The 13,382-nt window shown below is 54.9% G+C and overlaps 1 protein-coding gene across 5 annotated transcripts in view; it reads right to left on the bottom strand.

Moving 5' to 3' along the window:
- Positions 1-13,382, bottom strand: part of CRTC1 (CREB regulated transcription coactivator 1) — a 72,736-nt gene that overhangs the window by 49,440 nt on the left and 9,914 nt on the right. The window contains exon 1 of one of the 5 annotated variants that reach the window (XM_032412447.1): positions 894-1,225. The exons of the other annotated variants lie outside the window; for them this stretch is intronic. Coding sequence (XP_032268338.1) covers positions 894-965 — 72 coding nt within the window. The 5' untranslated portion in view covers positions 966-1,225. Of the gene's footprint in view, positions 1-893; positions 1,226-13,382 lie in introns of those variants that run through there. 5 annotated transcript variants of the gene reach the window in all.

Below are 13,382 nucleotides of genomic sequence, written 5' to 3'. Positions count from 1 at the left end.
AGGACAGAGGACCTGGAAGAGACAGAACTTGTCCCGAGCTCCACACACCCTGGACCCCCATAAACTAGAGGACCCCCTGGGAGAGGGTGCCGGGCGGAGGGACCCTCCCCTTGGCTCCTGACTGAAGCCCACTTGGACGCCCACTCCCCAGTCCAGCAGCTGTCTTTTCTGCCCCACCTCACGCTTGTCAGGATCCTCTTGAAGCCCCCAAATTCATGCCTCCCACCCAGCGCCTGCCATCCTCCTGAGAAGGCTGTACATATATCCCGGGCGAGCACACGTACACACCCTCACTCACACGTACGCGCACAGAAGCACGCACGCACTCCCAGGTGCACACACCAACACAAATGTGTTCACACACATCCAGCTGCCGAATACATACACGCAGACACCAGCGCACACTACTTACCACACACTCCTGTGTGCACGCTGACCTGTGCACACATTCACGTCCTCCCCTGGGACGGCATCTCTCTCAGTCACAGTCCCCCGACTCGCTCCCACACCTGCTCCCGCACCAGGCCCGTCCACCCCCAGCCATCACCCTCGCCCACCTCTATCCACCGGATCCGAGCCCCACCACCGCCGGCCCCACAAATGCAGAAGCCTCCTGCCTGGGCACCCGAATCAATTCCGCAGCCCCCAATCCCCTTTGCAGGTGGCAGCCAGAGTCTCGCCCAACTGCCTACCTGAGCAGAGCGCCTCTCCTCACGGGGGCCCTCTGGCCCTCACTTCCCCAGCGGCCTCTACCAGCACGCAGTCCTTGCTCCCCTACCCACACACACACTTACCCCGGGCTCCACCCCGGAGCTGCAACAAGGATCCACAGAACAAGGTCCCCTCCTTGGGCTGTGGGACCCACAAGGGGGGGCCACCGCTGTTGTGCTCACCATGAAATCCTCAGAGCCCCCAAGGCTTCTCCCTGCCTGCAGTCCAGCATGGGGCCAGGCCTGGCCTCGCATCGCCCCCCTGCACGGCCCCCTGCACCACAGGCTAGGATTGCAGGAACGCAGGCAGCAGCCCCGCACAGCTGCAAAGCGGAAGCCCACTGGGCAGGAATACCAACCACGGCAAACCCGACTAAGGAACACGGTACGGCGCCGAGCAGGGCAGGAGTGCGCACTCCTTGGCCGAAACGAGCCTCAAGACCCAGGCCAACTCAGAGAGACGCCAGCCCTGGGGGATCCATCTGCACGCAGGCAAACGGCACTCCGTTCTGGGCTATGAAAATTCCACGGCAAAAGCAACGGTGTGATGCCCACACACTGAGGAGTGCGGTGGAGCGGGAAGACGGGGGTGTCTGTGGAGGGCGTCAGGCGGCCAAGGGGGACGTTTTACCCCTGCGCTGGGCTCAGAGCCTTCATGTGCTATTGCCTTACTCACATAGCTTCTGTTGCAGCTTGAATTACGTCCCCCCCGAAAAGAGATGTCCAAGTCCTAGCCACTGTACGGGGAATGTGACTTTGAAAATAGGGTTATTTGCAGATGTGATCAAGTTAAGACAAGGCCATACCGGAGCAGTGTGGGCACTAACCCAATGATGGGTGTCCTTCTGAGAAGATGGGACAGAGACACACAGGGGAAGGCAGAGACGGGGTGATGAGGCCACAGGCTGAGGACGCCTGGAGCCACCAGAAGCTACAAGAGGCGAGGAAAGCTCCTCCCTTAGGGCTCTCAGAAGGAATGACCAACCCTCATGACACCTCAATTTCAGACTGCTTGCCTCCAGAATACGAGACAATAAATTCCTATTGTTTTAAGCCACCAGGTTTGTGGTCATTTGCTACGGCAGCCCCTGGACACTAATACACACAGTACCCAAACTGTCCCCGAACATTCCCAGGAGACCCTGCGCAAGACTGCCCTTAGGCCGTGCACTCCAGAGCCCAGGGGGAGCAGGAGGGGCCCTGAGAGGCACTGGAGGAGGGCAAGGAAGGTGCAGGCAGCAGGCTGTGGCTGGGGGATGGAGGCCCCTGAGGTCGTCACCACCCCTCCAAGCGGGGAACGATGCCCCAATCCCTCCGTCCTGCAATACTGAAAACTCTGCAGAAACCCTTCTGGTGAGCGTGGCACAAACCCGCCAGCAGTGACGTCTGATCAGTGGACGGGAGACTGCCCTGGTCTGTTCTCAGAGCATCACTTCTGCTGCAAACATACCCCCAGGTCCATACCGGCAGGCTGCCCAGACTCCACTAAGGGTGCTCCTGCACATCGGCATGGATACTACACCATCTTCCCAGAAATGGAACAGATACGATTTCTGGGGCACCTGTGACCCCCTGCTTCAGACGGTCTGCCTGCGTGTACGGCTTGCCTGGCATTGTGGCACAGGCTGCAAGCCAGTGGGGGGCTGTGTGGGCCCTGGCCAGCACCCCCACTCCGAGGCCTCCGGGCGGGCCCCGTGCACGAGGAGGAGGCCAGCACAGGGTGCCCATAGGGAGCACGTGGCAGCTATATACAAGGTAGGTTTCCACACTCACAAGCCCTTCCGCTAGGACAGAGAATGGACTGCATGGGTCTGAGGTGCAGCTGGGCTGGGGACTCACTGGCTGCCATGGCACTGGCATCCTGGAGTGACCCCGGGCACACAAATGGGTTCCCCACTCCGATCCATGCCCTGGGTGTGCTGCGTCACATCCCTAGGCCTTTACTTCTTGGCACACAAATGGAATATTCTAGATGCACCAGGACAGGAATCCCAACATTCATAGATTCCTTGGACACTGAGCTAAGACCAAACAGCAGTGAGCTTTACAGTTACAGGGCCATGAGCAAACGCCACAAACCTCAACAATGTAAAGTAATAGCGTACCCAATAAAATCAGGAGTGTGTGGGGAGGGATGGAGGACCCAGAAGTGGGCCGAGAGCCCCAGCTCCCAAGCAGGGGTGCAGCCAGGAGCATGGAAGAAGTGGTCTGCAAAACCAGTCTGCTCTTGGAAGATGGTCTGGTGGTTCCTCAAAAAGTGAGACACAGAATTACCACGTGACCCAGCATTTCCACTCCTGGGTATAGACCCCAAGGAACTCAGATGTTCAAACAAAGACTTACACACACACGTTCATAGCAGCGCTAGTCACAATTGCCAAGCAGTGGAAACAACCCAAGTGTCCACCGATGGGTGAATGGATAAACAAGACGTAGTTAGTCCTGACAATGGAATACTAGTCAGGCATAAAAAGGAACAATGAAGCATCGACTCCTGCTACAATGTGGGTAAACCTCAAAAACATCATAATGAGAGAAGCCAGACACAAAAGGCCATAGATTGCACAATCCTGTCTACGCGAAATGCCCAGAACACACGAATCCATAGAGACGGCAGGTGGTTGCCAGGGGCTAGGGGAGGGGCCCTGGCTGCTAACGGGGACAGGGCTTCCTGTAGAGGTGACGGAATTGTTCTGGGACCACACAGAGGTGGTGCTTGTACAACACCATGAACGTACTAAAAGCCACTAAATCGCTCGCTAAAAAATGGTGAATTCTGTTATGCGAATTTTACAAACACAGTAAAAAAAACACATGAAGAGGGGTGCCTGGGTGGCTCAGTCGGTTAAGCAGCTGCCTTCAGCTCAGGTCATGATCCCAGGGTCCTGGGATCGAGCCCCACGTCCGGCTCCAGGCTCAGCGGAGAGCCTGCTTCTCCCTCTCCCTCTGCCTGCCTCTCTGCCAGCTTGTGCGCTCTGTCAAATAAATAAATAAAATCTTAAAAAAAAAAAAAAAAAAAGAAGAAAAAGTGAAAAGCATTCCCAACATTCTGGCCAAGGGCAAAGTGCACGTCAGTCTGAAGGTGAGCAGCGGGCAGGGCCCAGAGTGCCTCATCCTAAGCCTGTGTCTTTGGGACAGCAGCATGGGTAGCGGACTGTCACCAAGGACAGCGTCCCTGCCCTCAGAGCAGTGTCATCTAACGGGGAAGCCACTATGGCCCCATGTGTGTACCCAGAGGAAGAGCAGGGCCTGCCAAAGGGCCTGGGCCACGTGGCTTCTTGGCCACTGCACATCCCCTCTGCAGGCAGCCCAGGAATGAGTGGACCCATGAGGCACCCATCCCAGGAGTGGCGCAGCCGCCTGTCCACGGCAACCCAGACGCCCTCAGGGTCCACTGGCTCACATCAGAGCCCGCCACCTGGCAGGCAGGAGCACGGTGGCTGCAGCTGTGACCTTCCTGAGGTCTGAGAAACATTTTAAAGAATGCGAACTGGTGGCCAACTTTTAAATTTTGTTTTTTTTTTTTTTTAATTAGCTTAAATATCAGAATTGCTGGCTTCTCCTGAAACACCAGAAGTGCCAACAACTCAGGGCCTGGATTTCTGGCTGGTGAATTTTTTTTTTTTTTAAGATTTTATTTATTTATTTGAGAAAGAGAATGAGATAGAGCATGAGAGGGGGGAGGGTCAGAGGGAGAAGCAGACTCCCTGCCGAGCAGGGAGCCCGATGTGGGACTCGATCCCAGGACTCCAGGATCAGACCTGAGCCAAAGGCAGTTGCTTAACCAACTGAGCCACCCAGGCGCCCTGGCTGGTGAATTTTTATCAGTCAGAGTGGGACCAGGCATAAAGGCACCATGGGTCCCCTCAGACGCCACACCCAACCCCAGGCTCCAAGAGGGTCGGCACAGCCTGAGGTCACCCAGCTGGCTGCAGACCCGGGGCCTCCAAGCCTAGCTCATCCCTGCTGCCCTCACTCCAGCTCGGCAGCTGCGTGGCCTGACCCAAGGCCTGGAGGGAGGAAGCCCCCACCCCACCCCAAGAAGCAGGCCAACTGGGACGGGAAGGTGAAGATCTAGGATGCTGCATGTGGGCCAAGCAAGGCCCGGAATGCAGGTCTCACCCTGAGCCAAAACCCCAAAGAAATCCACTGCTGCCTGCTCAGCATTTAACCATTAGCAGCCCAGGCCCGAGTGGATGCTGAGAGGCCTGCAGAGCCCTGGGGCGGGCGGGGGGGGCGGGCAGTGGTGAAAGCAGAGGGGTCAGCAACCAGGCCTAGGCATAGGCTTGCTCAAGAGCCAGAGGTTCCGGGAGGGCAGCTCACACTACACCCCTACCCAAAGCACCCACCTGAGGGAATAGCTCAACACAGCCCAGAAGCCCAGCTGCTCACACTGGCTCTGTTTTGCCCTCCAGCAGTCCCTGAAAATCCTGCATGTCTGGCTCAGCCAGCAGGGCCAGTCCCCTCCAGGGAGGGTCCACAGGGCATTGCCTGGGGCCAGCAGGACGGGAGGCCTGGGCAGGCAGCTGGAAACAGAGGGAACCTGTCACCCAAGCGTGCTGGAAAGGAGGCTGGTAGAGGAAGCCAGCAGGCCCATGCTGTCTGGGGACAAGCTCTACCGGCTCACGAGCTTGCCCCCAAGCACAAAGCACAAACAGGTCCTGGTGCACTCTAAGCAGAGAGACCGGTGGAAAAGGAAGGAGGCTGAGGATTTCTGAGTAAGAGGGCCTGTGCCGAAAACAAGCAGGAAATGGGAGGGGGGAGCAGGCAGGTGGCCAAGGAGGTGACATTGGAGCTGGGAAGAGGACTCTAGGCAGGAGGCCCAGCGAGTGCAAAGGCCCTGGGGTCAGAATGAGCATGATGGGGGGAGGACCAGCATGGAGGGGAGAAGGGGGCCAGGCCGCCCACCAGTAAACAAGGAGGTTGGGATGGGCGGAGGCTCAGGGCCTTGTGGGACCTCACTCTGAGTATGATGAGAACCCACCGGAAAGATTTAAGCTGAAGTGACCTGAGCCACCTTCCCTTGCACAGAGTCCTCCGTGCCAGGAGGAGCTGGATTGAGGGGCCAGAGTGGGGAAGGGCAGGCAATGTGGGAGTGGGTGGTTCATTCTTAGTAGATGGGACACAGAGCAGATGGCGATGGGACCCCTGACTCCAGTACCTTCCAGGATGGGGCCCAATGAGACATCTGGATGATTAGCTGCTGTCCAGATACAAGGAAGACTGCCCAGGACAGGAAGAACCTGGAAGCACCTGTCCCAGGCGCTGAGCACTGCCAGGTCGCACCCCTGGATGTACTTACAGCTTCCCAAAGGGTCCCAGGAGGGTGTCCACAGGCATGTTGGCTCACCCCAATTCCTGTCCACAGCCTCTCGTGGACACAGCCCCTGGCCAGGCACTCTGTCTGTCCCTCTCTTGTCCCCATGCAGGTGCGGGACAGCCTTCCTCCTGATGTCTCCCTCCTTCATGTCCAGACCCCCACTCAGAACATGTGGCTATTAGAGACTTATGAAAGGTGTCACAGCTATCCTTGCTTCCCATCACCCCACTTGTGCCCTGAACCAGCAGCTGTGCCCCCCACGGCAGGGTTCTTGCCGCCACCCGCGGGATGAAGTCCATCGTGCCTGCGGGAACATGAGGCCAAGCTGGGGCACTCCCAGGATCGTCCCCTTGGGCCCTGCCTTCTCACGCACATGCCCCCCCACGCCAAGCCTCTGCAGCTCCTGTGCCCCCTACCAGGTGCACCTTCTTCTACCCCCTGGGCAAACCTCACTCAGGGTATCACTGCGCTCAATGTGGCCGTCCCCGTGAGCCCCTGGGCACCGACTGCTCCAGGAGCAGCTGCAGCCCCGCACCACTAAGCACCAGGCAGGCCCCGAGCAGGCCCTGGTCACACATTCATTCACTGGAGGAGCCTCTCCAGCCTGGCACCCATGGCCGCCCTCACAAGGGGACCCCCTCCAGCCTCTCATCCCACGGTTCCTCCTCTGGCCTCTGCCTTGTGATCCCCTCCCAACTCCTTCAAATATGACTCTGCAAGGGCTCAGGCCTCTCTGTCCCTCGTGTGCCACCCCTCCCGGAGAGGCCCTGAATGCCAAGTCGGCCAGCAACTCCCGAGTGCCACCCGGCCCTGCCCTCAGAACGCCCCCTGATGCTCACAGGAACCTCCTCCTCTATCCCAGCAGCCCCCCGACCAGGCTCATGTCCTCCCGAATCCTCCATTCCACACTCCTGCTCCTCCTGACCCTGGCAGGTGGCACCATGATCTTCCTGTGTTGCAGCCTGTGTCTCCCTCAGGCCTCCCACCCTCACTGGCCCGGCAGGCACCTCTCATAGCTCCTGAGCTCCCCAGGACCCCTTGCCTCCCACACCTGGTCTCTTGCTCCCCCCAACCAATCTTTTCTCGAGCTCTCCCTAAAACCCAAAGCCAATCCTGGGTCTCTCCTTCCCTACCACATCGGCTAGCCTCTGGATCGTGCCCAAGCTCCCCACCTTGGCTCTTGGGGCCCTTCCAGATCTGACTCCCACTCCTGGCTCTCCTCTCTGGTCACTCGCCCCCTACCGAGAGTCACCTCATACCACAGTCATGCCCCAGACAATCCCTCTCCAAGCTTCTGTGCCTCTGTACACATCATTCCTCCTCTTCCCAAAGACCCTTCCCCTCAATATCCCCTCCTGTCCCACCACAGAGCTCTCCTCTTCCAGGCAGCCCTCCCAGCTTGGCCCCACCCTCCCATAGCCTCTTCTCTCCTCTAAGTCAGTAGCTCCTCAAGGCAGTCAGCAGACACCGCTTCCTCCATAGAGCACCAACTTGTGCAGGTCCAGTCCTAAGGGCTATTCATGCGCTAACAGAGTTGACCCCCTCCACAAGCACGTCTGAGGAGTGGCGATGGGGAACCTGACAGGACCCAGGTATGTGCTTGCCGAGGGCCACACAGCTGGGAGGAGGAGAGCAGGACTTCATATTGTTAAGATGGCAATATTACCCAAAGCAATCTACAGAGTCAGTGCAACCCCTATCAAAATCCCAACCATGATTTTTGCAGAAATAGAAAAAGCCACCATAAAATTCATACGAAATCTCAAAGGACCCTGAATAGCCAAGACAATCTTTAAAAAGAAGAAAGTTGGCAGACTCACACTTCCTGATTTCTAAACTTACTACAAAGCTACAGTAACAAAGACAGTGTGGTACTGGCAATAAAAACAGACCTAGAAACCAGTGGAATAGAAAACCCAGAAATAAACTCTTGCATGCATGGTCAAATGATTTTTGACAAGGGTGCCAAAACCATTCAAGAGAGAAAGGACTGTCTTTTCAACGAGGTGCCGGGAAAACTGGATCTCTACATGCGATGAATAAAGTTGGACCCACACTTTATTCCAGATATAAAAATCAACATGGATCAAAGACTGAAAGCTAAAACTATAAAACTCAGAAGAAAACAGAGGAAAAGCTTAATAATATTAGATTTGGCAGTAACTTCTTGGCTATAAAACCAAAAGCACACTCAACAAAAAATATATATATAAATTGGACTTTACCAAAATTAAAACCATTTGTGCAACAAAGGACACAACAGACACAGCATAAAGGCCCGTTCTCAAGGAACGTGAGAAAACATTTGCAAATCATACGCTGGATAAGGGATTAATATCCAGAATGTGTCCAGAACTCCTACAACTCAACAACAAAAAACCAATTCAAAACCAGGCCAAAGACTTGAATAGACATTTCTCCAAGTAAGATCTACAAATGGCCAACGTGCACATAAAAAGATGCTCAACGTGGGCGCCTGGGTGGCTCAGTTGGTTAAGCGACTGCCTTCGGCTCAGGTCATGATCCTGGAGTCCCAGGATCGAGTCCCGCATCGGGCTCCCTGCTCGGCAGGGAGTCTGCTTCTCCCCCCCCCCCCCCCCCCCCCCCCCCATGCCCTCTCTCATTCTCTCTCAAATAAATAAAATCTTAAAAAAAAAAAAAAAGATGCTCAACGTCACTCATCATTTGGGAAACGCACATCAAAACACAATGAGAACCACCTCACAAGCACAAGGATATGATAAACACACACACACACACACACACCATAAAAGGAAAAGTGTTGGTGAGGCTGTGGAGAGACTGGAACCCTTGTGCGTTTCTGGTGGGAACATGAAATGGCACCACTGCAGTGGAAGAAGGCCTAGCAGTTCCTCAAGAAATTAACCAGCAATCCCACTTCTGCATATATGCCCCCAAAATGGAAGCAGGGATTCGTACACCCATGTTCACAGCACCATTATTCCAAAGAGCCAAAACGTGGAAGCAACCCAAGTGCCCACGGAAAGATGAACGGATCAATCAAATGTGATGCATATGTACAATGAAATATCATTCCACCCTGGAAAGAAATTCTGACACACACTACAACACAGACACATACTACAACACTGAGGACATTATGCTGAGGGAAATAAGCCAGTCACAAAAAGACAAATCCAATGAGTCCATTTATAGGAGTGGTCAAATTCACAGGGAAAGAAAAGTGGAATAGTTGGTACCAGGAGCAGGGAAAAGAGAGGATGTGGAGTTAGTGTTTAATGGGGACAGAGTTCCCTCCAAAGTTCTGGAAATGGAAGCACCCCAATGTGAATATGCTCAATGCCCATGAACGCTTTTTTTTTTTTTCTTTTAAGATTTGAGGGTGAGAGAGAGATGGTACACGTGCTTTAGCAGGGATGGTGGGCGGGGGAGGCAAAGGGAGAGGGAGAGAGAGAATCCCAAGCAGGCTCTGAGGACAGAGCCCAACGCGGGGCTTGATCTCACAACCCTGAGATCATGACCTGAGCCAAAATCAAGAGCTGGACGCTTAACCGATTGAGCCACCCAGGCAGCCCGAATCACACATTTAAAAATGAGTAAGATGGTAAATTTTATGTACATTTTACCACAATTTGAGGAAAGGAAAAATATAAAAAGAAAATTAGCACTGTGGGATTCCTGCCCAAAACACACCACCTCAGCTCAACTGCAAGAAAACATCAGACAAACCACCCTGAGCAACAGAAAGATTGAGCAGTTCTCCTCAAGGGCTTGAAGGTCACAGGTGACACAGAAACCCTGAGCAATGGTCGTGGGTTGGAGACCGAGAAGACATGATGACCAAACGTGACATGGGAGCCTGGATGGGATCCTGGGCCAGAGAAAAGTCACTGGGGGACGTCTGGAGGAAATCCAAACGCAGTCCTTAGCCTAGTCAGTAGAAGTGTGCCGACACTGCTGTCCTGGTTTGACCAGCCCACGCTGGTCACGTGACGTGTTCAAGGGCGGGGGTGAGGAGGTATGGACAGGGTCTGTACCCCTTGCTGAAATCTAAAACTATCTCAAAAGAAGAAGTGAATGGGGCGCTTGGGTGGCTCAGTCAGTTAAGCGGCTGCCTTTGGCTCAGGTCATGATCCCAGTGTCCTGGGATCAAGCCCTGCTTCGGGTTCCCTGCCCAGCAGGGAGCCTGCTTCTCCCTCTGCTGCTCCCCCCACTCATGTGTGCTCATGCGCTCTCTCTCTCTCAAATAAATAAATAAAAATCTTCAAAAAAAAAAAAGAAAAAGTGAAGAGAAATGAATACACCCACTGCCCCCCCAAATGAAACCGAGCAAATTGTTCATAAGCCACGCCGTGGCATCTGTCACATGTCAAACCACGGCACATGGGTCCAAAGGGTAAGACCCTGCCCTCACAGCTGCCCCACAGGGCACCCTGACGCTGGCTAAGCACAGAGCCAAGCACCTGGGGTGGGCATGTCCTAAGCTGTACAACTCTACCAATGGGAAACTGAGGCAATGAGAAGTGCAGTCGTTTGAGGGAAGCCAACAGAGGCAGGGCTTGAGCCAGAGGGAGCCACTTGGCCAGTCGCTGGGGTGAGAGGGCGGGGCCGTGGGCAGGTCCTTAGGGCACAAGTGGCGCCCAGCAGGGCCCTGCTATGGACCCTCAGGGCTCCTCCCTCTGCTGTTGCTGAGCCAGCGGTGAGGGAATTAGCATCTCCTTGCCACCTGCAGGCAAAGACTGAGGCTGCAGGGCCTACAAATCACTCCCGGGGCTGCACATTGATTCCGTGATGATTTAATGAGCCGCTCCCGTCCTAATTACAGCTATCAAACCCCGCCTGCCTGGGAGGACAGAGGGACTGAGAAAGCTCTATGCTCACAGGTGCAGAAGGACCCGTGGAAGAGGGCCGCAGGAGCTTGTTTCTGCAGTTACTTGAGAACCACTGAGCTTACCAAGAAAGGCTTTTTTAGCCAGGCTGGGAGTGGACACAGAGACCCCTCTGCGTGACGTGCTCTGCCTCCCCCTGTCCCCAACTATCTGGCCCCCCAGCCCAAGGACTGGCTGGCCCTGCAGAGCCAGCCCCAGGCACTGTGCCTGGCTGGGCCGACACCTCCTCCCAGAGATTTCCAGGCAAGTGACCAGCTGGCATGCACCCACCCACCCTCTGCGCCCAGGTGAGCTGTGTCAGATGCACAGAAGAACAGAAGAAACCGGAAGTGCTTTGGGTTTTGTTTTCAATTTTCATCAAAGTTTTGAAACATAGTTTCCTTTTTTTTTATTATTTAAACAAACAAAAGGTGTGGCAGAGAGCTCCCCTGCAAGCCCAGCAGGCAGGGAAGGCGGCCTGCAAAAGTTCTCAGGGGACTCCACCACTGGACAGTGGAGTCCTAGGCAGTGAGGGAGAGACCACAGAGCTCTGAGGCTGTAGCTGGGAATGAGTGCAGAGACTCTTCTGGATAGAACGCCACACCCCAACTTTGGGGTGAAAACCCTGTGACCAAGTGGGGTGTCAGGCTGGGACCACAGACAAAGCGAAATTTCACATATGAAATTAGGACTCCAGGTCTCGACTGCAAAAATGCCTTTCCTCGGTCCAGGAGCCACCAGAGCACAAAGTCGAAGCGATTTAATATAAACTCCCCCCATCACCTTCCTGGGGAATCAGATTCCTGATTCTTGGATGAAAGAACATCTCCCAAGTCAGCAAGTCCTGGTCTGTAATGAATCCAACACCCATGATCTCGGGGGGGGGGGGGGGGGGGGGACTGGGAAGGGAAGGAGACCCCTGCCCCAGCCCCCTCTCAGGTCCCTGCAACCGCCCATACGGCAGCCGGAGGGATCTTTGCTAAACCAACATCTCGTATCACATTCCTGCTTAAAACCTTCCCAGAGTCAGGGCGCCTGGGTGGCTCAGTCGTTAAGCGTCTGCCTTCGGCTCAGGTCATGATCCCCAGGATCCTGGGATTGAGCCCCGCATCGGGCTCCCTGCTCCACGGGAAACCTGCTTCTCCCTCTCCCACCCCCTGCTTGTGTTCCCTCCCTCGCTGTGTCTCTCTCTGTCAAATAAATAAAATCTTAAAAAAAAAAAAAAAACCTTCCCAGAGCAGCCCACTACCAGATCCTGACTGCTGACCAGGGCCCATGAGCTATCATTCACTGAGCTCAGTCAGGTCAGGCTCTCCCCCACGACAAGCTTCGTGCTCTCCATCCCCATGGCTCATCCTCATCCCCTGGGCTCAGCTCAAACATCACATCCCCCAAAGGGTCCCCACCCCATTTCACTCTCCTAGAGCCATGACCTCAGGGCTGGGACTAGCTGGCCACTGTTTCATGTGACTTGTTCTGCAAGGCATCCCCAGGACACAGCACCATGTAGGTGCTCAATAAATACTGAATGATGATCTCAGGGTCCTGGGATCGAGCCCCACGTCAGGCTCCCTGCTCAGCGGGGAGTCTGCTTCTCCCTCTGCCTCTCACTCGTGCACACGTGTGCGTGCTCTCTCTCTCTCTCTCAAATAAATAAAATATTTTTTAAAAAGGGGGGGTGCGTGGGTGGCTCAGTTAGTTAAGCATCTGCCTTCAGCTCAGGTTATGATCCCAGGGTCCTGGGATCGAGCCCCACATTAGGCTCCTTGCTCAGCAGGGAGTCTGCTTCTCCTTCTGCCTCTCCCTCATGTGCGTGCTCTCTCTCAAATAAATAAAATCTTTAAAAATAAATAAATACTGACTGAAGGAACAGACTTTCCAGTCCAAACTGTGGCCACTGCAGGGAGACCTCGCTGGGCAACCCTGATGCTTCTTGCACTCTGTCCCAGGGCACCACACTGCCCCAAGCCTGCTGGCCCCAAGCCCATATGGGTCTGCAGTCCACCTCATAACACACCATGCCTGGTTAATACTGAAACTTTCTCACTGAAGTTGTTCAGCCAAACTGAAGCTCTGGGAAGACCACCATGTTCCCCACCTGGCTCCGTGGCCCCTCAGCGCCTCGGATGTGTTCCCAGATTGAGAATAGGAACACACATCACACTCCTGCTACATAAGGGAGGGAAGCCTGACTGTGTGGTGGGAAACTGGCCCTTTTAAAGGACACCTGCACCCAGGGAATTCCAGAATGAACTGGAGACAGGCCTGCCCTCAGGGAGGTCACAGTCCAGTGTCTGCTTAGCACCTGCTGAATGCCCACTATGTGCCTACTGAGTATCCGCTGAGTAAATCCCGTGTGCCTGCTGAATTCCTGCTGAACGCTTGCTGAATACACACTGTGTGCCTGCTGAATGCTTGCCAAGTACACACTGTATGCGGGCTAAATGCCTGCTGAATGGGAGCTGTGTGCCCACCAGCAGTCCACATGTGCCTGCTGCCAAG

The sequence above is a fragment of the Phoca vitulina genome, unplaced genomic scaffold (assembly GCF_004348235.1).
Source record: "Phoca vitulina isolate PV1807 unplaced genomic scaffold, GSC_HSeal_1.0 scaffold13, whole genome shotgun sequence".
In the NCBI taxonomy this organism is placed as follows: Eukaryota; Metazoa; Chordata; class Mammalia; order Carnivora; family Phocidae; genus Phoca; species Phoca vitulina.
This window is presented reverse-complemented; position numbering and strand designations above follow the sequence as displayed.